Here is a 25,855-nt window from a genome sequence, read left to right as displayed (position 1 = left end):
CTCAAAACCCATCTCCAGGCTGCTTTGTTGGTAGTATCAGAAATATAATTCCATCATCAGGATGCAGTTCTTCCTGCTACTCACCACCAAAGGCAAGCATGAAATTAGAGTTTCAAGACCCTACTATTCTGAACACTGTAGTGCTATCTTACCACTAATACCACCTTCAATGTCTATCATGTGTCACAATAAGCTGCTGTTGCTTTCGACAATAAACGACAAGCCCAGCAACTCCTTTTGCTGTATCAACACTGGAGTTGATACTTATGACAAAAAACGGTTTGTGAATTTCTTAATCTTGTCTTCAATTAAATCTATACACTGCCTACAAAACTCCTACAGTTTGCCAAGAGCTTTCTCAGAGCTCCCTTAGCTTATGGCTTTTCAGAGATCTCAAGCCTTTGACTAGAGAATTATTTCTGATACAAGTGGTACACTCTAAGACATTTTTCTTGCAGGAAAACAACTCAGAACTCCTTGCTCCCTTCCATGAAATCAAGCTTGATGGTTACAACAGAATTCAGTCTTTAAGGTCAAGTTATTCTGCAACTGGCCTCCCCCTGTTCCTTGGAACTCCTTAAGCCATGCATCTTGTGTGAATGTTGAAAAAACATTTTATGCTTTCAGAATCTGCCTCACTGCTTAATTCTGAAGAAAGCTTCCTTCAAACACAGGGTGGAAAGACACCACACTGCATCAGGAGGTTCACTCCCCCACATCTGCAACTGTGAAACATGATCAAAGTCCACAGGATTCACAAGAGCATTCAGACATTCTCTTACTGCAAACCCTAAGCACAGGCTTAAGCTTTTTAATTTTCAGCTGTAACTTCTGGTCTTTCATGTAAAATTACCATAGGCAGAAACACAACAGTAAGAGCATAGCTAATAGCCTGGATCCTTACACCGGTACTGCAGGAAAACAGGAACAGCCTGGTCAGCCTGACATGAAAAAAATCTCCCTCTTGACCACAGAGTTTGTGAACTGTCTTGGTGTCAAGCACCTGGGTAAGAAACCAGTTAAGTCCCAAAGCATCTCCCAACAGCACCAGAAGAACCATTTCAATGTACAGTGAACTTCATGCTTAATAACAAAGTAAAACCATACAAAGAACTTTCAACGGGGAAAGTAAGACTGGGCAAGACCAATATTGCCCCTTTTACCACTTCACAAAATTCCAACGGCAGAAATTAAAGCAACAAACACCATTAGGATGCTGAAATCCAAAACATTCCCACCAGCCTTTTTCCCAGAGCTAAGTCTCCTCTATAACCACAGCCAGATCTATTCTGAAAAACATTTTGGTTTTTGTCTCCACTATTCTGTTCAAAACCATCAGAAGTTTCACTACTTTAAAATAAGTCAAAAGTCCAAATCTTTAAAGGGCCAGGAACCTTACTACAGGATATTTTATGAACTGGTTTAATATTTAAAGCAAGTTGTAATTTATTCTTCCACTGTAAAAAGATCAAGACAACTCTGAAGATCCACTTACACTGATTTAGTATGTATCAGTGCTATCATTCATTCTAAATAACTCTTTTCCCTTCTTTGTTTTTACCCCCAACAAATGGGATTTTAGGGACAAGTATACTCACTGAAGTTGTGCACCCTCTCCATCATCTTCTTGCTAGGCTAAAAAAAAACCACTTTAATTTCCTCTGATGGGACAGTTATCTATTGTCCTAATCATCTTCATAACCCTGCCTGCATTCACTCATCTTTTTTTATTATGGTAACTAAACCGTTCCCTGGTCTAAATAGAGGCATTATTAATTCTATTCTCCTGTCTTCTGCTGAAGATAAATGGTGCTGTACATCTACAATCCCACTGCTGTTGTCAGACACACAGATGCTGCCAGTTCACCATCACCCTGCTGCTGACCATGACACCCAGGTTCTTCCTTCTGCTTTTGCCTCTATGGCAAAAGCGGGATAATGGCACCAACACCTGCAAGTTTTGCTAAGCACATACACAGGTTCTGAAGTGCACAGACTATATAAAAACATGTACCTTGAGATTCTGTAGCTCTTTGCTTTTAATAGCACTAGGAGAGCTGCAGTCCTCCCCTGGGCACTGGAGGCAGTCAGAATTCCCTCTGTTGTACCTCATTTTTCATCATTTGCTTCTAATTTCCTCAAAGGTTGGCTTGCTTTTTAATTTCCGCACGCAGAGTTGCTATGCTAAACCTGACCAGACACTAGCACCATGACAGGGCACAGCCCTGGTTGTACTGCCCCAGCAGCCCAGCATGCTGTGACTCCATCCCACAACCAATTGTGGCACCAGTTTTGTTCAAGAAACCCTGCAAGTCTAATCCTCATGCACCGAGCTTCAGCAAACAGGTCTGGCTATCCTCTCTATGCACGAGATCTCATGCAAACTGCAAACAGCACAAAGGGAGGAAAAAGCAAAATGACATTAAGGTGGAAGGTTATTCCACTCCAGCACCATTCAGCTATGAACTCCACCTCCTCTGTCACAAGCTCAACAGAGCAGGGAGGTTTGAGACCTCATGTAGACTGATGCCAAAAGAGGGGTCAAAAATCAAGTGAATGGGTCATCTTGAAGGTTTTTGTATTACAGTCTCCCCTTCCTACCAGCTCCTCACTGTAAATGCAACTACAAACTCAGTTAACAGAGCTTCTCAATCCTGAGGGCTGAGTACAGACAGCTCCCTTACTCACTACTATTACAAGAGTCATTTGAAGGAGCTCAATTCTGAGCAGCCAGCAAAGACCAAGAATTAAAGGCTTCGAGACACAGCTTTGGTTTCTTTGCTGTTGGTGGTTGTTGTTCAATTAAGCCAACTCAATTAGCCCCTCATACTGCAGCCTTCTTATGCTGATCTTTCTTTGGTCTGTCAACCAGGCTCATCCAAAACTTAGAACCATTTTCAAGTAATATTTCATCACTCTACAGCTTCAGCTATGAACAAGTAATTAATGCTAATGAGCTTTCCTTTTCTTGCAGCAGCAGCCGTCACCATTAATACCAGTTGACTGAGTTTCACTGAAGCATAGAAAAGGCTCATGCCTGGAAGAATGATAGATGATTTATGAGCAACAATATTTACTAGTGTGTATTTTAGAGTAAGCCAGCTCCATTGGCTTTTCTTGCAGGTCTTCTCCAAGAAAGTAAAAAAGAAAATTATAAAAATCAACACTAGAAGATGTGGGGGAGGAAGCTGGAATATTTAGTCAAGGTCCTCGCGTTCTGTTTGTTGCTGTTTGCATTTTGCATATTGGAGACACCAGGCTCTGTCAAGTCAACACTCAGCTCTTCCTCCTACAATGCTGTTTGTATGCATGCAAATATTGAAGAAGTTATTGATATATTTGAGATGTAGTTCCGGAACATTTACAGAAATGGGGGGGGGAGAAGTTTACTTTTTAGCCTAAACTGAGTTTTAAATACTCTTCAAAGAATCAGTCCTTCTGCTTCTCTTCTCAATCTCTCTCTGGTACACCCAATTTTCCAGTTCATATTACTCCTCGAGGAAGACAGTACAACGAGCCAAGAATGTGCATAAGCAGAGAGGTACAGAGTCATCAGAAATAACAGCAAAAGGGAAATGAGAAATCAGAGCAAGTAGAACTTGCTCTGAAAATCCACAGCTTTACAAAGTACCAGATACACCTCCTACCTTGCTTACGAACATCTTCCACAGCCGCTACCAGCTCCTCTTTAAGGAACTGGCTCTCTTTTGCAATTTTATCTCCTTTCTCCAGGAAATTCTCTGTTGCTTGTTCAACCGAAGCAGCCAGAACATGGGCCTTTTTAGAACGCCCTCGCTTTTTATTAGAGGGGCCCTTGTTGCTGGTGTTAACCAGTGTTGTTACCTAAAGACACAGATGGAAGGGAAAAAACAAAACCAAAAAGAACAAATTAGAAGTTCATCAATTTGACAGCAAGGCCACATGTATTTTTACCTGCAGTACTGCCAGCTCCAAAGGTTAAACCCAGACAAGCATTTCCACATTACCATGTTCCTTTATTCCTCAGATGAGCTCTATAAATTCAGCTAAACTGCTTACAGATTTTTCTTAACAGCAGCAGACCCAAAAACTTGATTGAAGGACTGAGAGCTATTTGTATTTTTGACCAACAGCAATCTCACCAACAGGCCAGAGCTATTTGGCACCACATAAAGAGAGACTAAGCTGGGGATAATTAGCTTGGGATAGCTTTCCAGGCAAAAATAAAAAGACCCCAAACAAGGTTGAAGCCATTATCTACAGAAATCTAGCACCACAGTATCCTTCCAGTCCAAAACAATACTACAGCCAATGGAAAAAATGCAGAGTAAGGACTTCCTAGAGCTCATTACTTTCCCAAAACAACCAAGATGGAACTCTCCCAATCCTCCTGCAGATATTATGTCCAAATTCTATGCCTTAGACCGAAACACTGCTAGGGGCTGGTCTCCAGTGGCCAGAGGACCAGCAGGTACTCCCTTAGATCCCTTAGGGATCAGGATCCATCCTCTTCAAACTGATGTCACAAAATCCATACGCACTTTTTCGTTTGCATCCCCCCCTCCCTTTTGTGTTGAATCTAGGAAAAAAGCATTCAAAGGTACTTCAGAGGGACATTAAATTACAACACTAATAATACAGCCCAAGGACTGCTGACATAAAGGTCCTCAGAGCTGAATCCATCTTCTCAGGAGGTTGATTCAGAGAGGGAAAGCCATCAGCTGGGAATATCACTGTCAGTTAATGGGGAGCATTTGTACTGGGTAGTCTCAGCTCTTCATGTAATACAAATAAAGAACAAGTTACAGCAAGGCAATTTACACTGTCTTCTTCTCTGTCTTTTGCCAATCACATCATTCTCAAAATTTGGGACTGCCTGTTGTGCTATTTGAGGAATAAGTCCCAGACACTGAACATGGACAAAGAGGTCTTATAAACACATTTGCTCAATTAACTTTGTGAAACTGGGACAATTTCTCTAAGGAAAGACTGCACCAGTACCTCAGGCTAGAAAGCTATGTAAGAGATCATCCAACAGCACATCTCAGTATATAGGGGGAGCAAACAGCAGGTACGGACAGCAGCTTGGTGATTAAAGGGATTTTAATACTGGAAGCAGAATTTGATAGTTGCAGTCTGTGCTCACCAGGAGTTATGTCCTGTTCACTGTCAGCTTAAAACTTTCATATTTCAGGAAAACAGCCCTAAAAAGGAAGAGTTGGCCATCTCCAGTGCACCTTCTCTTCGAGACCTCAAAGAAAATCCCTTCCAAGAACCTTCACAGCTTACATTTACAAGACTTACTCTAGCTTCCCCTCATTCCTCAGTGCATGTCACTCAACATTATACACCATGCAGAAATAAGCTTTTATTCACAAAACCAGCATAACATGTAGGCAGAAATTTAAAGAAAGCATATCATTTACAAGATACAGTGAAACTGTAACAAAGGCTTACAAGGTCTCCCCTGAACCTTCTCTTCTCCAGGCTGAACAAGCCCAGCTTTTTAAAGACTCATCAAATAAGCAGCACACCACCCAAAACACAAGTGAGAACCAGCCTAACAGCAAGGGAACATTAGTCACTAACATGCATTTCTGCACTTCAAAACAAAATACCATGTTTTATTGGGTGGTGAAGCAGCACAGTCTTTCTACACTCGCCCAGTAACTCCATCACAATAAAACTGTACAAAAATTACTTGTACACTTTTCTCCACCTTTAGATTTGCAGTGGTTTTACTTCTAGAATTTAGGCTTTGAAAGTTACTTAACCAAAATAATACAGGTTTTGGCCCTTTTTTTCCTACCTGTGTAACAAGAGGCTCAAGTAGTCTTTCCACTGCCAGTGTTCTTATCTCCAAGCTTTTGGGGTCCCATTTGAAGTTAACGTTGCCTGCAGTAACAGCAGTCATTTCTAGGAAAAAAAAGAGAGCTACATGAATACAATTTTATTATTAATACTGCTGTAAAATATTTTAAAATGAGTTAAAGTGGAGGTTATTAAACACACAACACATCCATTTGGTGTAAGTTAAGGTTATACTGTCTCTGGAAATACCAGGTTTGGTTCAGCTGGCAATAGTTTAAAAAGCTGCCTGGTATGACAATATACAGACATAACCATGTTTTGTTTAGAAAATAAAAACAAGACCAAGTAAAAATTCACCAAAACCTATTGAGAAGCCACAATATTTTATTAGAGCAATGATGAAATGGGCAATGACAAGACAGTCTGTTCCTCAGTGGTCCCCAACCAACGGGAAAGGGCCTCACAGGTACCAGAGGCACATTAACCCTGCAGCTGGAGGCTAAGGAAGCAATCCCTTCCAAATTCCTGCTGCCTCCCTCCAAGAGGGCTGTCCTGTGGCCCTAGTGCAGCTGGGATACGAAGCCCAAGGTCTTGGGAGAGCAGAAGAGAACACCTCAACTTCAACAGTACCATTAAGCTGCCAGGGTTCTCAAGTCCACCATCAAGCACTGCCCCAAACGCTTTGTCAAACCAGGAGCCAGGTTCTAACTTAATTCACTCCTCCTACATCCAATTCACCTTTGGAAGTACAAAGATAAAATCATGAATATAAGCCTTATAAAGCCAGAAAATCCAGTTGGTTCATATTTAGCAGCTCACGTATCTATTACACTTCCCCTTAACATTTACATAGGAGGAAAAAGCAAATTTGCATGAAGAGATCTGTTAAAAGCTGTCACTGAGCTGTTCCTGCCCGTTACAGTTTTATATCAACATCCCAATGGAACAGCAAATATGATTACAGGGAAAGTTGTGAAACCACTAAAATAGCTCTGCTTTTGAAAGCATTAAAAGAATTAGAAATTATGAACTACCACCACAACCACCATTAGTGTACCACTGTGATGCTGCACTGCACAAAGGAACAACCAGAACCATCATCTCAGTTTAAAAAGTTATTTAAAGTATGCAGGTGCATAAAACCAGTTCATACCACTTCAGACTTAATAGATTCCAGACCTGCCTGCTTTTGGTTACCCTCAAAATTCAAGATTAGACTAAATCCATGTTGTAACTTTTTATTTTTAAAAAACCCAGGAAGAGGACTACACTTCCAAAGTCTCCTTCCACCCCTTCTCCTAAGCTCCTACTGCTGAAGTTGTATTAAAGCTTTTATCAGCTATATAAAGCCAGTATCTTTAAACCTTGCTCTGGTCAGGACATCGCCTGCACAGGATCCCCACAGATCGCTCTGACAGCACCAGATGTCCCTGAGCTGCCAGCACAATGTCCCATTGTTTTTAAACAGGAGGCAAGGCACTAATTTTGGTCACAAGCAATGTTGAGGGTACATACCAACAACCAACCGTTTCATACCAGCACTCCAACACTAACAGTTAAACATGCAGAAACATCACAGCCCTGGCTGCTTGTTTCCCATTGAAGAATAAAACCTCTCAGGCAGGCACTCAAGAAGCTCTGCCTGAAAGGACATGAAGAAGTCAGACTATCATCACAGAATCACATTCTGGGCTGGCTTGGAGGGACCCTGAAGCTCCTCCACTTCCAACCTCCTACCCAAGGGAGGAACACCTTTCACTAGACCAGGCTGCTTCAAGCCCCATCACCTGGCTTGACTTGAAGGCACCTTCATGGCAGGCTGACCCCAAGCCACGCCATAAGCTTTCACACCACAGACATGAATCAATAGCTGAAGTACTCACTACACTGCTGAAAGCAGACCTTTGCCCTGCAAAGCCTATGTGCTGTCAAACGCTGAAATACAACTTCGCAAGGTGCAAAGTGGGATTTTTTCACCTCACCTGCATTCAGCCTTCCACTTACACCCACACTAAAGAGAGAGAACTCAAAAAGCTGAAAGCATGAAAAGAGAATAAGAATAGACTGATCCATGCTAGTATACACAGAATATTTCTGACTGGTTTAAATCAAAAAGCTTGAAGGTGCTGATGAAGGGTCCCAGCTCCTGCAGCTGTGGAAACCCCTGCTGAGTGCAAGAAGGTGGAGGACGGCCATGTCCTCCTCCTCACCCTCCCTCTGATGCTTCCCACTAAGTCCTGTGAAATCACTGATTATCTTTCTACCCCAATCACCCCCTTCCTCTTCTTCTGGTCCGGCTCTGCCCTACCTTGTGCTGCGGCCCAGACACTGGCAGAGGGTAAGCTGTGAAGTGCCCTTCACCCGCAGCAACATCTCACCTCAGCAAGGAATTACACTGGTTTATTCCCTCCTGATTAGCTAGGGGTGAACACTTCCTACATAAGAAGCCAAGAAAAATACACTGAAAGATTTTACAGTTTCTGAGAAAACATAACCAGGGCTCTGGAAAGCCCATTAGATTTCTAGGTAAAAGCTGTTTCTGTGTATTTAATTGTTATACCTCTTGCAGAAACAAAGTGCAGGATGAGGTAACCATGAGAAGATACATTAATTGTATTAGTAAGATAATGAAGGCAATTCATCTGAGAACACGTTAGTATGATAGCTCACAAATTGGCCAAAAGTAATGGTCTATAAAACCACTTACTATGAACATTATTGAAATTTATCTAAAAAGCATAACTTGATATCAAATACACTGTTGGGCAGCACAGGCATCATTTGTACATTGTTGTAAATATATTTATTCAATTAAATGCTTCTGAAGAACACATGAACAGGCCACAGCTTACAAATGTGTGTGAGAGTGAATGGGGCTGGTGTAGGGGATAAAAGGATAACTGTCATGGACACACTGAAGCAGGGCTGCACTCTCACCAAGAGAACCCTGTGGAATTCACCTTGTTGCTTAAAACACACTCTTCCAAAACCTAAAGAGGGCCTAAAATGACTGCAACTATCTGCATGATAGGGCAAAGGGGAATAGTTTTAACCTGCCAGAGGGGAGACTGAGATGAGCTCTTAGGCAGAAGCTGTTCCCTGTGAGGGTGCTGAGGCGCTGGCACAGGGTGCCCAGAGAAGCTGTGGCTGCCCCATCCCTGGCAGTGTTCAAGGCCAGGTTGGACACAGGGGCTTGGAGCAGCTGCTCCAGTGGAAGGTGTCCCTGCCTGTGGCAGGGGTTGGGACTGGATGAGCTTTAAGGTTCCTTTCCAATCCAAACCAGTCTGAGATTCTGTGATTTGTGGAAAGCAGGAGCCAGTTCTCTGAGGATAGCTGTTCTTGCAGAGCTGCTTGTTGGCTGGAAGAGGAACTGTGGAAGCAGCTGCTTTGAACTCTCCTTCCTCCACCCTTTTGTCCCTGCAAGCACACCAAGCCCCTTTAAAATATAAAATATAAGTCTTGAATTATCTGCTACAATTATGAGCACCATCATAATCACTGCAATAACCTGAACAGTTTACAGGTAGCGTGCTTGGCTGGGAGCACAGTCTAAAGCTGGGTCTTCACTTGTCTGAGCATTAGATGTGCTGGTATAGTGTTCCTGCTCTCTGCACTTCATGCTCTGTTTTCAGTGCATCTGGTTCAACTTGACTGTGACATCCAACTTTGCCCTGTGTTTCCACTTGAGTGGCTTTGTAGCCATCTCCTCTCACTATCCCTAGTTCCGCTTCACAGTTCCTGTGGTGGCATAGTGAACCAGATGGATCTCAGCCCACCCTCCAAATACAGATCTCTCTTCCTCCAGCCAAATCAGTTCTTCCCCAGCTGGTTAATGGCTCAGCCATGGGGAAGGCTGTGCCAGTGCAGAGGGGGTGGGATGTGAAGACAGGAGTGAGTTCCTGGAGGGGTGTGGGAGGATGAATATTGGTTTTAAGCAGCTTTCCTGCTGCTTATGAAACTAGAGGCTGGGTAACCATAACTCTTTGTGCAGTGAGTGGTGCCTTTCTATATTTTCCAGCACTTGAGATTCAGCATCGCTTGCTCTCTTCCGCTGTGTGCTCTGTGCTGCTTTGTCCATGAAATTCCCGCTTCCAGTATGTGCACTGCTGTGTGTCCTGTATATGGTAGCTCTGTGGGAGGGAGAACCCATTTCTAGACCAGCAGGACCATCCCAGGTACCTGAAACCAGTGCTACAGAAGCCTGGGTCTGTGTCCAGCGGAAGCCCTCTGTCTTAGATGTTACAGTTACTACAGCCATTGTGGGAATTGTGCCCTGTGGAAGAGGCAACAATTAAAGACTGCTACAATATTCTCTCACTTGGTTTACTACCTATTACCATGCTTGAGCTCAATGAGGTGGGAACTTGGACAGTCATAGAATCCCAAACAGGTTTGAGTGGAAGGCTTAAAGCTCAACTGCCTGCCGGGATGTGAGGGTGAGATGCATACAGGGCTCCTGCCAAAAGCCACAACTAAAATTGTAGTGTGCTCAGACACTGGTAGCTCAAGGTTTTAAGAATAACTTCAGATACTTCCTTCCAGAATACTGGCATATAGGTAATTTCTGGACTTTGGCAAGCTCTTCAGCTTCTTTGCAGAAGTGTTCTTTAGGCAACCAAGGCTTTTCAGAAACCCCACAAAGGAACAGTATGCAGAGCTCACCACTGGAACTCACAGCAGTGCTCTCAGCATCATGGAGAGGCCAAGTGCTCATGGTCTTGCTCTTCCAGGATGCATCCCATGTGCACCTGAAGATAGTGCTGGCAGGCACTGCTGGGCTGGTATGTTCCAAGAGATCTGCAACCTCCCAGCCTCTGGGCCTGAGCAAATCTCTTAGGTTACACAGAGGAGATCTAAATGCCCATCTTGTATGCTGCAACTTAACTCTCAGCACCCTGTGCTACCTGAAGAGTCTTCTACATGCCTATCAGTCTTCAAATTTTAGCCATCCTAACAGGCTGCTTTCCAAAGACTTTTAACTACACTCACTGTTCTCATGTGGTTCTTAGGGAAGACAGTATTTTAGGTTATTAGGGAAGGTAGTATTCAAACAGTGATCTCCTAACACAGCAGGAGCTAACTTGGGCCAAGCACAATAACACACATGCTGAATTTGAGCATTGTGCTATCCAAAAACCTAACAAAAAAAAAATCCAGAAAATTTTATACCTGGGAGGACATTCTCCATTTTAACACCCTTTCTGCTGCCTATCTAGTCATTCCCATTTTGTGCAGCCAATTGTGCCCAAGGCACAGCAATACGTTCTCAATCACATCATTTTGCAAATTATTTCTTTCCCTCCTATTTAAGTACTCATGAGTTACTTTGAACAATAATCCTGTCCTCTACCATGCCTCTAGATTGTTTTAGGATTTTCTGTGCAATGTATTGAGAACAGCCCTTATTCCAGCACCAAATCAGGAGGATGAAGCACAATGGGATTCAAAACCCAGCTTTGTCTTCCAGCCAGAAAATGAGCCATCTTCCTTGCTCCCAAAGGAATCCTTTTGGTTTTGTTTAGTTTATTACCTAACCCACCTGATAAACAGCAAGGACCCTTTACCCCTGCTGAAGGCAGAAGACAAGGCAGCAGATTAAGATCTGTGGGAACCAGGTTTCTAACTTACACCACCTTGTGAACATTTGGGTTTCAAAAAGGCTAAGGCACACTTCCTATTAAACCCAGCTCAGATACAAACATTTCACCATGGCCACTGACAGTTCAAAACTGCTTCACATATAACCAAAAGTATCCAAGAAAAAAGTTCCATTCTTTTCTCTTTCTCTTCACAGTCTCCAAAGGAATTTGCCTATCCCATATCACAAATACCGCAATAGTCCTCTCTGCATATGAACAGCTGCTAGTCAAGGGTGTTTGGTATATGTGATGCTTTTCAAAGAGGAATTGAGCTGGTTTAACATCAACTATACACAACTCAAACTAGATACAGTCACCCTCTTCTAACACAGCCTTCAACCTTAAATTTTATCTGCTCAACCACCAAATCCTCTCCTCCACCATAAATGCCATGATGGTGCTACCTTACTATTACAATTAGAAATATTAATACAAACTCAGATATTGCATTGACTATATCCTTCAATTATCAAAATATTTCTGCCATTTGAGTATATTCACCTTTGCTACACATTTTTTAAACAGACCATAGTAACCAGCAAAGTAAAAAGACAACATTATGGTTCAGATAAGTGCATTTCTCACCACTACCACTCCAGATCCAGCTCTCATGATTCGTTTTCATATTGTTTTCTCCCTGTTGCTCTTGTGGAGGAGGCCTATAGAGAGGTATCTAAAACTGCTCATCAGAATGCCTCACACAGCCAGTAACAGACAAGTACTTCTCCACTTCTTCCTTTGTTTAGGAAATCTTTAGACCTTGCTACTGAGTTAAGAGATGCAACCTAACCAGAAGAATATCAGTAAAGTTTGTCACCGTTTTCTCTTCCACATGGGTGTTATCTCTAACTGAAGATAGCGTGCCTATAGCATCACCTTCTCCCCTCTGGAACCAGAGGCCATGAGAGCATGCACAAGATTAAGACGGGGCATGCCTTCCAAAGCACTGCATGCTATCTCCTAACAGCTTCCCAATTGCTATAGTACTGTGGATTCAAATAACTTCTTTTCATTCCAAAAATCAGGAATGCACTCTGTCACAACAGGTTGTCATGACTGGCATGGGGTGGCTATCATTAACAGGATGGAAGGTACACTCTGTGCCAGCAGCTTCACTGTGGTGTTCCTGGGACCACAGCAGGGATTTCACAAGTACAAATAAACTGGGTTTTGGAGATGCCAGTGCTAACAGCAGCCCCTTTGCCTTCAGCTATGTGTTAGGCTCTGATTATTTTCTTTTTGCCAGGATCGCTTTGTCTCAAAGGAGCCAGACAGGAGGTACATGGCAAGCCAAATCATATGTGAATTGGGCAATTAGTGACTTACTCATGTCACAGTAAGGCTCCAGTTCATGGATTACATCCTAAAAGAATGCAAGAACCAAATTCATGCTTACCACCATTTAACCAACCAGATGGATATCCCAGCACGTCCCAACAAGTGACCAGCTGATTTCTGCACAGTTTTCAGTTCCCAAAACTCAAGCAGGAGTCCAACAAAGAAAACTAAGAGGGTATCAAGGCACTGCCTTAGAAGACATGCATGCTTCTTCTAAAAAAGAAAATCTCTTACATAATCAAGATAAACTTTAACATTCTAGCTGCAAAACTTTGTATTTGGAAAAGGAAGAGAATGTGTCATGAGCAGCAAGCTATTATTATTAATAATAAATGGTTCATTCTGTCTTTACAATAACGTTAGTGCATTTTATGCTGAAGACCTGCAAGACAAACACTGTGGAAGATAGCTTACAAAAATGACCTATTCTGATTTTGGAACTGCTGTACTCTAACTGTTCTTTGTATCAGGACTGCGACATTCTGGCCACACAGAAGGGCAACACACCTTCATTTTAAACATATCTTTCATGATCTTATCCCTGTACTGATGGTAACTTCAAACTCCCAAACCCCAGGCCACTGACAGACACATCACACATTGAAGCTGACAGGTTAACAGTTAGTGTTTTGAAACAAACCAAGGGGACTCAGTCTGAGGAAGGGATACGAGACTGGTACATCTGCTGGACCACTCTAATCCAACAGAAGAATGTGGAGCTATAGGAGTGAGGCCAGAGGAGGCCATGGAGATGCTGCGAGGGCTGGAGCAGCTCTGCTCTGGAGCCAGGCTGAGAGAGCTGGGATGGGGCAGCCTGGACAAGAGAAGGCTCCTGAAGGGGAGACCTCAGAGCAGCTCCAGTGCCTAAAGGGGCTAAAAGGAACCTAGAGAGGCGCTTTCCAGGACAAGGGCCTGTAGGGACATAACAAGGGAGAATGACTTTAACCTGCCAGAGGGGAGATAAAGATGAGTTCTTAGGTAGAAGTTCCTCCCTGTGAGGGTGCTGAGGTGCTGGCACAGGGTGCCCAGAGAAGCTGTGGATGCCCCATCCCTGGCAGTGTTCAAGGCCAGGTTGGACACAGAGGCTTGGAGCAAGCTGCTCCAGTGGAAGGTGTCCCTGCCAGTGGCAGGGGCTGGAACTGGATGAGCTTTCAGGTCCCTTCCAACACAAATCTCTCTCTAATTCAACCACAGAGAGCCCTTCCTACCTCACAATGTCTCTTCCCACCCTTGAGGCAGAAAACTGAAAAGCTTCTCTAAAATCATTAAGCAATACTGCCTCTCTCTGAACCACTGTACACATTTCAGACCCTAGGGATACACAGTCAGAGGAGATATAATAACCACGCTGTGGCTACAGAGCACAGCTCTTCCAACCCCAAACCATGCTCGCACAGGTTCCAGCTACCAACATGAAGTTAACAAGGAATGTAAGAAGAACCTTTTAACAAATTCCATTTTGCCACAAGTATTCCTCAAAAAAGAAAGTTCGATAGAAATTAGCCTACTTTATCAGCTGGCACAAAAATTTGCCAGTGCTGCAAAATTAATTCTTGCTTGGCTTGCAAAAACCCACTGATGGCTGGCAATAAAGGGAAAAGAAAACCTGGGTATTTTTGTTCTGATCATCTTCAGCACTCGAGCTGCAATAAAAAGTGCAGTTTAAGCTCGAGAGTCAGAAATAACCAGAACCTGACCTCACTCAAACCACATCTTCATACCCAAATTGATACATTGTTATGCAATACCCTTCAGTGCTTTTAGCTGACCACATCTTTAAGACTGTTAACAAAGGTCTGGATTTAGAACAGTCAAAAGTACACAAATACTGAAGCTGTTTGGACTCACACGCATTTGAAAACTCCTCTAATTAGAGATTAGATGAGACAATTTGCTTAAACATAAAGGAAATTGAGAGTTGTGCATTAACAGGGCATAACTCCCATATCCGTTCTCACTTGCATGCCCGGCATAGTAGCAACTAAAGACTACAGAACAAAAATTCAGTGTTTTAAGAGTGACAGAAGTTTTTCATAGTTTTCTCCATTTGCAAAAGCTACTAAAAGAGCAGCACCCACTGAAGCAAAGCACAACATGACTGTAAAGATTCTTCAAAGTAAAATGTTTTCTAAAGTTCTTCTATGAAAAGTAATTTAGAATTCCTTTTTCAGCCCTTCACTTTGATGCAGGAACTTTGACTCTGACTCTGGCAGTCTTATCTCAAAATTACAAAGCAATTATTCTTTAAAGAAAAAAAGAAGTAACAAAACCCATGAGTGAGAAGGGTAAGAATTTCACTTGGAGCCTGTGGCAACCTTCAGCAACATCTCTTAGCTATAAACAGTGAATTAAGTTTCATGGGAAGAACTGCACCATTACTGCATGGCCCCAGACTATTCTCAGTTTGTAGCTTCACCAACACATCCTGCAGTTAAAAAGGAGGGATCACAAAAACAAACACCACGAAGAAAGACTGAACAGGAATATAATGCACAAGCATTGTCTGGATAAATTAAGAATCTTTCTTTACAATGCCTGGCAGATAGGGCAAGGGGAAATGCTTTTAACCTGCCAGATGGGAGACTGAGATGAGCTCTCAGGCAGAAGCTCTTCCCTGTGAGGGTGCTGAGGCACTGGCACAGGGTGCCCAGAGAAGCTGTGGCTGCCCCATCCCTGGCAGTGTTCAAGGCCAGGTTGGACACAGGGGCTTGGAGCAAGCTGCGCCAGTGGAAGGTGTCCCTGTCTGTGGCAGCGGTTGGAGCTGGATGAGCTTTAAGGTCCCTTCCAACCCAAACCACTCTGATTCTATGAATAAACAGGGTAGGATGCTCTAACACCCCCAAATTCCTCTCCACACAAACTTTCAGTTGGCTGCAGACACTGAGGACTTTGCAAATTCTCCAGAATAGCCAAGTAACTATGAAAACACACTGGTGCGATGATTTTTGGATGCTCACCAGAGTTACCTGCAAAGCCACAAGCACCTTCTGTCAAGTGCCAACTTGCTGAGGGTGTGCAGTGGTGCATGAGAATGGCAGCTAAGAGTGATCTGCCTGGACAGGAACCATTTCCAGTCACTGCCTTAGCATATGGATGACCAATTAAAGCAACTTTTGTTTAAAACAGTCACTGACCCACCCACATTTCATAAAAGCAACAGGAAGGAACCAGAAGCTTTGAGAGGAAGGAGTCATTGCCCGGCCAGTCTTGCTGGGGAAAAAAAGGAAAAAAAAACAACAAACAAAACTAAAAAGAGACATATTTTAAGCTAGTGGCACAGCCAGCCATTTACTGAGTAGAAACCAACCTCTCTCTGATTAAAGACATATTTTCTCTCCCCACCCCTTCTCCTCAGCCCCAGGAACAGGAAACAACACAAAGCTACTGAACAAAAAACAGATGAGCTAAAAAATCCTGTTCAATTGGCTCTGCACCAGCACCCTGCCTCTGGTTCTGCTGAATGCTGTGGCTTTCCCTGATAACCACTGACTTCTCCTTAGGCCCACAATAACACTCCGTTAAATATAATCAAATTGTCTTAGCCAATTCTGCAAACTAAGTAAAAGAGCTTCAAACACCTGATGCTGAAGTACTGATGCATAAAGACCAGAAAATAACTTTTCTTCCTTGAGGTTATAAGCTTTTAATTCTGCACAAATAATTTGCATTATTCTGGTTTGCTAAAAACAAACCTTCTTGCCTTTTTTGCTACTATTTATTGCATCTTAAGTTGTTATTTCTTCTCCCTAACCTTAGCTAGAAAAAGGGAATAAAGCCACCCACACAATCATATTGCACCAGTACAAATGAGAATACTGTCAGCAAGGATTCCACCAGCAGCAAAAGCACCATGCAATAACAAACATGGGCTATGCCCAGTCCCCTAAAAGCCTTCCCCACATCTCTACTTTCAGGATGCTTTGTTTAATGTCAGTTAGGAAATGGGTTTCCAGCTGTAATTAAACACATCTTCCAAAAAGTGAAGTGGCAGGAACTACAAAGCTGTACTTTGTACAGAAATCTAAACCACTCCAGTTTTTCACAGAGCCAACCCAACCCCTTGGCATTTTATTCTCTCACAACATACAAGTATGTTGTGTCCTTCATTTTATTTGTAGCTTCTACAAAGCCATTCAACTCTCAAGAAGGAAGAAATTAAGCCTATTAAATACAGTGAGGAGACAGATGTGCAGCACTGAGCAGTGGCCACATCTGCACATCAAGGAGTCAGCCCAAGCTCCAACTCCTGCCCAGGAAGCTCTGAGACTGCGGAGCTCAGCAGAGCACCTGAGGAAAGTAGTGTTACTTGTCTGCCCTCTTCTTATCTGTTATTGTTTTATTGCTCGTCTGTTGCTTTTCCTTTTAGGGATGGCTTTATACACCACCACCGCCCAAGGAAATGATACTGGGGAGGGAAGCCAAATGATTGTGGGATAAATAAAAAGAAAGGTGCAAGGGTCAGTAGTTATGACAAAGAACAAGACACCACCCAAGAGCACCCACTGCTCCTTAAAGGCATCAAAGGAGACAGAGGATGCCACTCAACAGTGTGACAAGCCGTGGGAATGGAAACAGCCCAAGCCCATTTTACTCCCTCCTTCCGTTGCCATTAACAGCAAGCTGGGCCAAGGCCAGGTGAAGGGCTTGTGGCTTAGAGCCTTGGCTAAAGGCTAGATGAATAAAAAGCTGATGGGACTGGTACAACCAAAACCTTGTGATGACAGTCATGGGGTCAGGCCACTAGGCTGCATGGACCTCTCAACTACAGTCATCAGATGGCACCAAGCCCCCTGCATGTGACTTTCAGTTCATTGTTCAACTACTCTGCCTTTAAATGAATAATTTGATCAGACTCTGAAACATCTGGACATCAGGTACTGAGTGAAATAAACTTTATGGTAAATTATGTGTGAAGTTCATGAGACTTGTCCTTTGCATCCACATCCACAGTCCATCACAAATTATGCAAGATGGCCAGCAACTCTTCAGCATCAAGCAGTGAGACTCACAAGGTCTTTAAGTCACACTAAAGCAAATTAGTTTTACAAGTATACATTACAAAGACATGCTTGCAAGACATGGGTAAAGAACAGGGAATTATACATCTTGATTACAGGACATGGGGTAATGGTTTTAAACTAAAACTGTGGAAGTTCAAGTTAGATATTAGGAAGAAGTTCTTTACCGTGAAGGTGGTGGGGCACTGGAACAGGATGACCAAGGAAGTGGTAAATGCCCCACCCCTGGCAGCATTCAAGGCCACATTGGACAGAGCTTTGAGGGACGTGATCTAGTGGACAGTGTTCGGGCCCATGGCAGGGTGCTGGGACTGAATGAGCTGAAGGTCCCTTCCAACCCAAACCATTCTATGATTAGTCATGTTCACACAGAGGAACACCCACGTGCACCTTCTTGCTCCTCACCATGCCACCAGTTCTGTTCTCTGCTATTCAGCAACTTTCAAATTCCTTATTCTAGTCAATCAAAAAACCCTATATATGGCTTCAAGTGAAGATCTCAAGAGCACTTTGCAAAGATGAATACCAGCCTGCTTGGTGTTACGTAGGTTAAGCACTGGTTTATAAGCATACAGCTCAGTCTTGTTTATGTGAAAAATTAAATTTACCTTTTTGGCTCTGTAAAGAGATGTTGCTAGTGCAGCCCTTGTACAGACCATTCATTTCAGTGGATTGTCTATGCTGAGCTTGTATCATCCAGAAAAAGACATGGAAAGAACCTCCTCTTAGAGCCTTAGATCTGCCTAGCTAACACTTCCAAAAGCACCCAGAGTAATGCAGTGACTGAAGACTCACTAAATGCCTGGAGGACTGGGAAAGGCAGTGGAAGAGGGTGGGGGGAAAAAGCCCACACATGCCATCAAGGCCACATGTCCCCAAGTGGCATTAATTCTTACTCTGAGCTGAAAAGCAGCAAATTTAGTCTTTACCTAAATGACCTCTTGATCTTGTGCTGAAGAACAGCAATGACAGAACTGTCTGGTCTATGCTCCCTCCACATTTCCTTCAGTTAACTTCCAGGTAAAGAAAAATCAGATGTTTTTTTTTCTCCTGATCCTTCACCAGCTACCCACAAGCTCTCTAGTTTCAATCTCCCAAAGTAACCACTGAAGTCTACCCCAGAACAAGGTGCACTAGTGTGTTTACAACCTCTTCTACCCTAACTTCCACTAACTCCTCATTTGCTCCCCAACATCAGCTCCCCACAGAAATTCTTCTTAATACACAGATCTGTTCATAACAGAGCACAGAGAGCTTAGAAATCTGGGTGTTGTCAGGAAAAAAAGCAAACACCACAAGCTGAAGTTGTATCTCATGTTATCAGCTGTGAAAACCTAATGCCCCAGTGCTGGTAGTTCCTCATCTTATTTGCTCTCAACCCCCTCACAACCTTGGAAAGGCAACAGGAGTTTAACTCCCTCTTGAATTGTAACACACATCAACGCTCCTCCTTGTCTCTGTCATTCCCCATAGTACAACAGATCCACCAGGGAACTGACTAGCGCCCAGCTTGGTTTCATGTTCTCAGCACTGCTCTACTCTCTACCTTGGTAACTGTTATTCCTTTAGTTATGCCTTCACATCTACATATTTAATAATTCCTGTTTCATAAAGCACAGGGAAAAAAGGTTACTCCTCTGATTCACAAGAGCTATTTATAAACACGTGTCAAAGGACTAGCAGTGTTTTCCGTAGTACATCTGGGATTAACAGAAATACGTAATCATTGTTGGAGTAAAGGTAGATGGCTCTTCCTCAAGGAGGAATTATGAATCATATTTAAGCATTAGACTTGCCAATAGAAAAGTCTATATTAACCCACTGCAGCCAAGAAACTTAACACCCATTCACCCTGACTGGAAAAGTCTCAGTCATTCAAGGAGAGATTCCCCTTCAGTCGCAGTGACTGCATTCCTCCTGCCACTCCTTCACCTCAATAAACCTACTTGCACCCAGCTCTGCTCTGCAGCACAGCAGGTCACTTGCAGTGCTCAGCTTTTTAGCACAGCTCCTCCAGAAAGGGTGCTGGTATACAGTTTCGTGGGCAGGCCCTATTTTAAGTCTCATACACTGGATTAAAATAGTATGAGTTAAAAGTAGTAATTATCAAACATCTGCACTCTCTCTAAAGCTGCAAGGCTGTTTAACCAACGCACAAGCTATAAACTCTCTGAATGGAGCTATTCCAGATTAGCTATAAAACTAAATCAGGGTGAATTCCCAGAGTAGTAAAGGATCCAAATCCTCAAGGTTATACACATTAAAGTTCTGCAGCACCAGTGGTTTTAGTGATTTCCAGTTGAGGCAGGACAGCAGAAAACAACAACAGGCATTCATCTCCATGTTGGATGCCTATCTCAGCATGGCACAGTCTTAAGAAAATAATACTCAATCCTCTTTTATCCATCATGTTTCCTTTCATGTCCAGCAAAGCCAAGAGATACCAAGTAAAACTGTATACAGCAAGTCCTCTAACAGAAGCATCAGGGCCACATTGGTTCTCTCTGCAGACCAGCCCCACTACCTACCCATGATGAGCAGACAGGTTTTGCAACTAAATATTTTTGTGAGCTTCACTAATTCCCTACATAAGAAAGGTAATTTAGAAATCAAACAGTAACAGTGGATATAATCTCAAGGCAGGGCTGAAGTCCACTAAAGTGTATTTCCAGCTCATAAACATTTATACTGATGTGGCTTCCTTTGCAAGATCAGTGTCTTGATCTTCCCAGCTGCAGAAGGAAGATACTCGTGCTGCTGAAAAACACACAAATTACTTTTCTATTACACCTTTCTGTTAACTTTACCAGACCTTCAAAGAAGCTGCAAATTAATGTTAGCACTACACATGCCTGCATAGAAATGCTGATATTTCACAAAACTAAAATGTATTGAGAGGCATATATGTACATTGGTATTTTAAGTCATCATTTTGGGCACAGGATTTCTAATCTGTGCCCGCTGTGCTCCCCCTGCCACCTTGTGTGAACCCTTAATCTCTGATGCAGAGGCCTATTATTAGAGCTGACTGAAGAAACAACAAAGACTGAAGGCATGTGGTTTGTTATGAAAAAGGTACGGGCAAAGCCTTTTTAAAACCAAAATATAATAAGGTTTTGGCTGTTTCTCCTAAGTAAAGAAAAAAAAAAACCCAACATTTCCTTGATATTTTAAAACTAAAAACTAAAATAGTGACTCAACATAAAGTTATGCCCCTTTTAAACAGAAACTTGCAATTCATCAGGGAGAAACAAGTCCTACTAAACACTTAACATGATTTTAGCACCCCAAGACAAACCAAAGGGTACCAACGAGACCACACATACTGCAAAGCAAGCTGGGCTTCCACCTTCATTTAAACATAAACCTGCCAACAAACCAACCCAGGAGCTGCGGAAAAAAATACACACAGCCTTTAGCTAGGCTTGGAAGTACTTGGAGCCTGGTGTAGTCAGTGGGACTGAGGATAAGTTAACACTGTACAGCTAAGGGAGCTTCTCCCATAGCCCCTGCTTCCCCACTCATTTGTTTCCTGTGTTTTCCCTACACTGTAACTCCAGCACCAAGAAAATCTCTCCACAACCCCCATCTCAAAACACAAAAGACAAAGAAAAAACAAAAACTGGGGGAGGGAAGCAAAGAGCTCCCAGACTAGTTCAATACAGATAAACCAGACATGCCTTGAGTCATAGCTCGCTGGAACGAGGACACAGAGGCTGGTAGCCCAGACTGGGCAAGGGAACGATCGATCCATCAGCCTTGCCAGAAGACACTGGTCATCTCCTGACCAGGGCAAGCAGGCAGCGAAGTGCCCCTCGCTCACATACAATTCCTCACTAACTGTGTGCACCACACGCTTCCCTGAAAACTTTCAGCCTGAAAGATTTCGAGTGTGCCGAACTAGCACAAAGCAGTGAATAAAAACCAGCTGATACGCACGGCTCCGGGACCCCGGGCAAAGGGGAAGCAGGGACAAGGGTCACACACAGCCCAACGCTTCAGGTTGAGACGCTCTCCCCGCTTTTTGGCTGCAAAAAGTAGCACGAAACTTCTTGCCTGCGAAGGAGAAGCGTTCACCTAACTGCATACCAGCAGATTAGAGATGGGTGTCGAAAAACGTGGCAGCGTCTAACTAAGGAGAGAGGGCTGCTCCCGGCTAGGGGAGGCTGAGTGTCGAGGACGGGAACAGAAACACCCGCTCGGGCAGGAGGGAAGACGCTCACGTCGGGGGGACGCTACCAGAAGCCCGGGGCCGCGAAGTGCGCACCGGGGCCACAGCAGCTCCGCGCTGTGCCCGGCTTGCGGCCGCCCCGCCCGGGCCCGCAGCCGGAGTGCGGCGCCGGGGCGGCCCCAGCGCGGGGCGGAGCCTCAGCTCGCAGCCCCGCCGCCACCGAAACTTCTCCGGGAGCGGGGTTCGCTTCCCCCCCGGGAAGCTGCTCTCAGCGGTACTAAACACAACCGGCTGCCCCTCAACCCTCCGCCGCCTGCCGTCCCCACCACCCGCACCGCCCCGGCACTCCCCGGCCTCCCAGGCCAGGCCCGGGCCCCGGCCCACGCCCCAGCCGCGGCGGCACGGCCCGTTCCGTTCCGCTCCGCTCCTCCCCGCAGCACCGAGCCGGGCCGGGCCGCGCTCCACTCGGCTCCCCCTCCTCAGGGTCCCGCCGCTCCTCACACAGCAGCGGCGGGCGGCAGGGCCCGGCCCGGTTCACCGCGCAAAAGTTTCCAAGTAAGATAAACAGCGGCGAGGCCGTGTCCGGAGCCCCATAACTTCACCGTGAGCAGCAGGGTCAGCTCCGCCGCCGCTCGCTGGGCTCCGGGTCCGGCCGCGGCCGCTTTGTCCGTGTCCGCCGGTGCCGCCGCCGCGCCCGTCCCGCTGAGGAAATCGGCTCTTCCGGGCACCTCCCCGCCCCGCGCGGCACAGCCCGGCCGCTCTTCCCGGCGCCGCCCGCCGCGCCGCCCCCGCGCCCTTCCCGGCACCGCCCGCCGCAGGTGAGGCCCCGGCCCGGCGGGGGTGTGAACCCGCGGCACCTCAGCACGGCACAGCCATGGGCAGGGTGGCCTTGTTCCATGGGATCATGGAGACCCAGCCTGGTTTGGGTTGGAAGGGACCTTAAAGCTCATCCAGTTCCAACCCCTGCCACAGGCAGGGACACCTTCCACTGGAGCAGCTGCTCCAAGCCCCTGTGTCCAACCTGGCCTTGAACACTGCCAGGGATGGGGCAGCCACAGCTTCTCTGGGCACCCTGTGCCAGCGCCTCAGCACCCTCACAGGGAAGAGCTTCTGCCTAAGAGCTCAGCTCAGTCTCCCCTGTTCTGGCAGGTTCAAGCCATTCCCCTTGGCCTGTCCCTACAGACCCTTGTCCCAAGCCCCTCTCCAGGTTTCCTGCAGCCCCTTTAGGCACTGGAGCTGCTCTCAGGTCTCCCCTTCAGGAGCCTTCTCTTGTCCAGGCTGCCCCAGCCCAGCTCTCTCAGCCTGGCTCCAGAGCAGAGCTGCTCCAGCCCTCGCAGCATCTCCATGGCCTCCTCTGGCCTCACTCCAACAGCTCCAGGTCCCTCTTGTGCTGCTGCCCCAGAGCTGGATCAGGGCTGCAGGGGGGTCTCCCCAGAGCACAGCAGAGGGGCAGGATCCCCTCCCTGAGCTGCTGCTCACGCTCTGGGGGGGTTCTGGGCTCAAGCACACACTGAAGCTGGGTCATGGGGAGCTTCTCATCAACCAGCACCCCCAAGTCCTTCTCCTCAGGGCTGTTGTGAATCTCTCCTCTGCCCAACCTGTGTTTGTGCTGGGGATTGCCCCCAGCAATGTGCAGGACCTTGCACTTGTTCGTTTTGAACTCCATGAGGTTCGCAGGGTCCCACCTTTGCAGCCTGTCCAGGTCCCTCTGGATCCCACCCCTTCCCTCCAGTGTGTGACTGCAGCACACAGCTCCGTATTGGCAAGGTTCGTGAGGGTGCTCAATCCCACTGCCCATGTTACTGACAAAGCCGTTAAACAGTGCCTGTCCCAAAGGTAGAATCGACAAATTTTAGGTCAAAACTGGGTTTGTCTTCCTGAGGTAGCACATGGCAAGAAAAGACTGTGGACAACAGGGGGGTGATGGGTGTTGGGATTTGAAGGGGATGGAGAAAAAAATACAGCTCAGTTCCTCTTGGCTTTGTGAATTGAAAACCTTCTTACCTTAACCTCCATGTGTCCAAGGCCAGGTTGGACACAGGGGCTTGGAGCAAACTGCTCCAGTGGAAGGTGTCCCTGCCTGTGGCAGGGGTTGGAACTGGATGAGCTTTAAGGTCCCTTCCAACCCACATCAGTCTGGGATTCTGTGGTTCACAAGATCTGTTGGTTTTAGGAAAATTCTTGGTTTCTTGCAAATGTCTCTAATAACAAGAATACAGAGGAGAAGAAATCCCAGAGGCAAAGTAGGGCTCCCACAGCTCCTCTCAGGAGAGAAGGAGGTTTTAGTAACTCACCCTCGATCCACAGAGGCAGGTTTGCAGTGGGGAGAGTCCTCTTTAATCAGTGTAATCATTTGTTTCAAAGGTTTCTTTGGAAAGCCTCAGTGAGCCTCTTGCGAGTGACCATTTTTATCCAGCAACAATTACTGTGTCATTTTTCATAGTGTGTGTTGAGGTGTTTTTAATACAAATATCTCTACAGAGCTTACACTTGTACTGGATTGTAAAAACAATTGAATACATTTAATACATTTCTTGACTCATTTGCAGTGCTTCCGAGATACCTGAATCTACTCACTCCATCCTTTGATATTAAACAAAATAGAGACTGGGAAACCTACCAGGAAGGGAGGTTTATTCAAGGTGTATGATTTAGCTGAGGGAGATGGGCAACCATGTGTGTTCCTGAAGGGGCTGTCCCCAGGTCAGGGTAACCCCATGGACTGTGACTTTACTCCAGGTCCTGGTTCACTGGCATCAGAAGGACCATTTTTTGCCATGCTCCTACAAGCCTTTCCTGCAGGACAAGACAGTGTCCTACAGGGATTTAGATTGCATTTTTCCTTCCTGTGGGTTTAATCCAAGAAAAGGGTCCAAATTGAGAAAATAAATGGCATACCGTTGTTTTACAATCCAGAAAGAAAATAGGGATCAAGAGTCCAACCTTGTCAGTGAGTGAAGTTAATCAAGAGAAAGTGAGATCTGTAATTATGATACTGACTGAGATATGCATTATTAAAACAATATAGGTTCCTCAGTGCCTTAACAAATAGGCTTTCCTCTGGAAACACAGAGAAAACAGATTTTTAAGCTCTTTTTATTTGCTGCTTGTACCAAACCATTAATATTTTGGTGTCATTTACACTAGGGATTCAAACTACTCATTTCTGATCTGTAGCATACTCTTAGTAAAATTGAGTTTACACTTCAATAGCTTGCTTTCTTTCTTTCATTACTGCTTTTAATATTGTGTCTTGGCCTCCTGTGGTGCCTTCCACATTCCACAGTTCTGCACATCTCACATCCTTTCAGGACAGAATGTCAGATATAAAACAAATCATCCTTTTTGAAACTACAAACTCAAAGGTAGAAGGCCTGGAGTTGTGGAGAATCACATGTTCTGCAGCACACGGCTGCAAGGCAAAGGGACAAGTAGATCAGCTGGCAGCTCTCCTGGCTTGTGGAGCGAGTTAAAACACTCAGCAAACAAAAACTAATGTTAGATAAAATAGAGCCAGTCTGGTTGAGATTGTACTTTGTCTATTAATTAACAGCTCTCTTGGAGCATGGTGGCAGGATCTAGCAAGGAGACTAAAATGCAAGGTGTTGTTTAGACAGCACTCAAGAACAATAGCCTAACACTTCCCATCTAGTACAGGTCATTAAGACAGCATCAGGCTCTGCCGGCGGCTTGAAATCTAATCCATTTTCTGAAATGAGAAGTTTTCTGCTTGACCCCGAGTCTTTATTTTAGCCATGTTTGTGGCTCCTCTCCCCCCTTTTCACTCAGTGAAAACCAAACGTAAGCCAGGGGAGAGGCTGGTTGAGGAGAGGCCGCCACAGTGATACTGCATGTGGGTTGTTAAGTCATAAAGCAAACAACTGCCTTCAGTCTTACCT

General features: G+C 44.9%; 1 protein-coding gene across 1 annotated transcript in view; it reads right to left on the bottom strand.

Annotated features, from left to right (window-relative positions):
* CTNNA1 (catenin alpha 1) overlaps positions 1-22,708 on the bottom strand; it is a 121,703-nt gene extending 98,995 nt beyond the window's left edge. The window contains exons 1-3 of the mRNA XM_034066619.1: positions 22,559-22,708; positions 5,789-5,895; positions 3,648-3,843 (exon numbers count right to left, since the gene is read on the bottom strand). Coding sequence (XP_033922510.1) covers positions 3,648-3,843; positions 5,789-5,893 — 301 coding nt within the window. The 5' untranslated portion in view covers positions 5,894-5,895; positions 22,559-22,708. The remainder of the gene's footprint in view (positions 1-3,647; positions 3,844-5,788; positions 5,896-22,558) is intronic.
* Positions 22,709-25,855: the final 3,147 nt, after the last annotated feature.

Source organism: Melopsittacus undulatus, chromosome 10 (assembly GCF_012275295.1).
Source record: "Melopsittacus undulatus isolate bMelUnd1 chromosome 10, bMelUnd1.mat.Z, whole genome shotgun sequence".
Lineage (NCBI taxonomy): Eukaryota > Metazoa > Chordata > Aves > Psittaciformes > Psittaculidae > Melopsittacus > Melopsittacus undulatus.
This window is presented reverse-complemented; position numbering and strand designations above follow the sequence as displayed.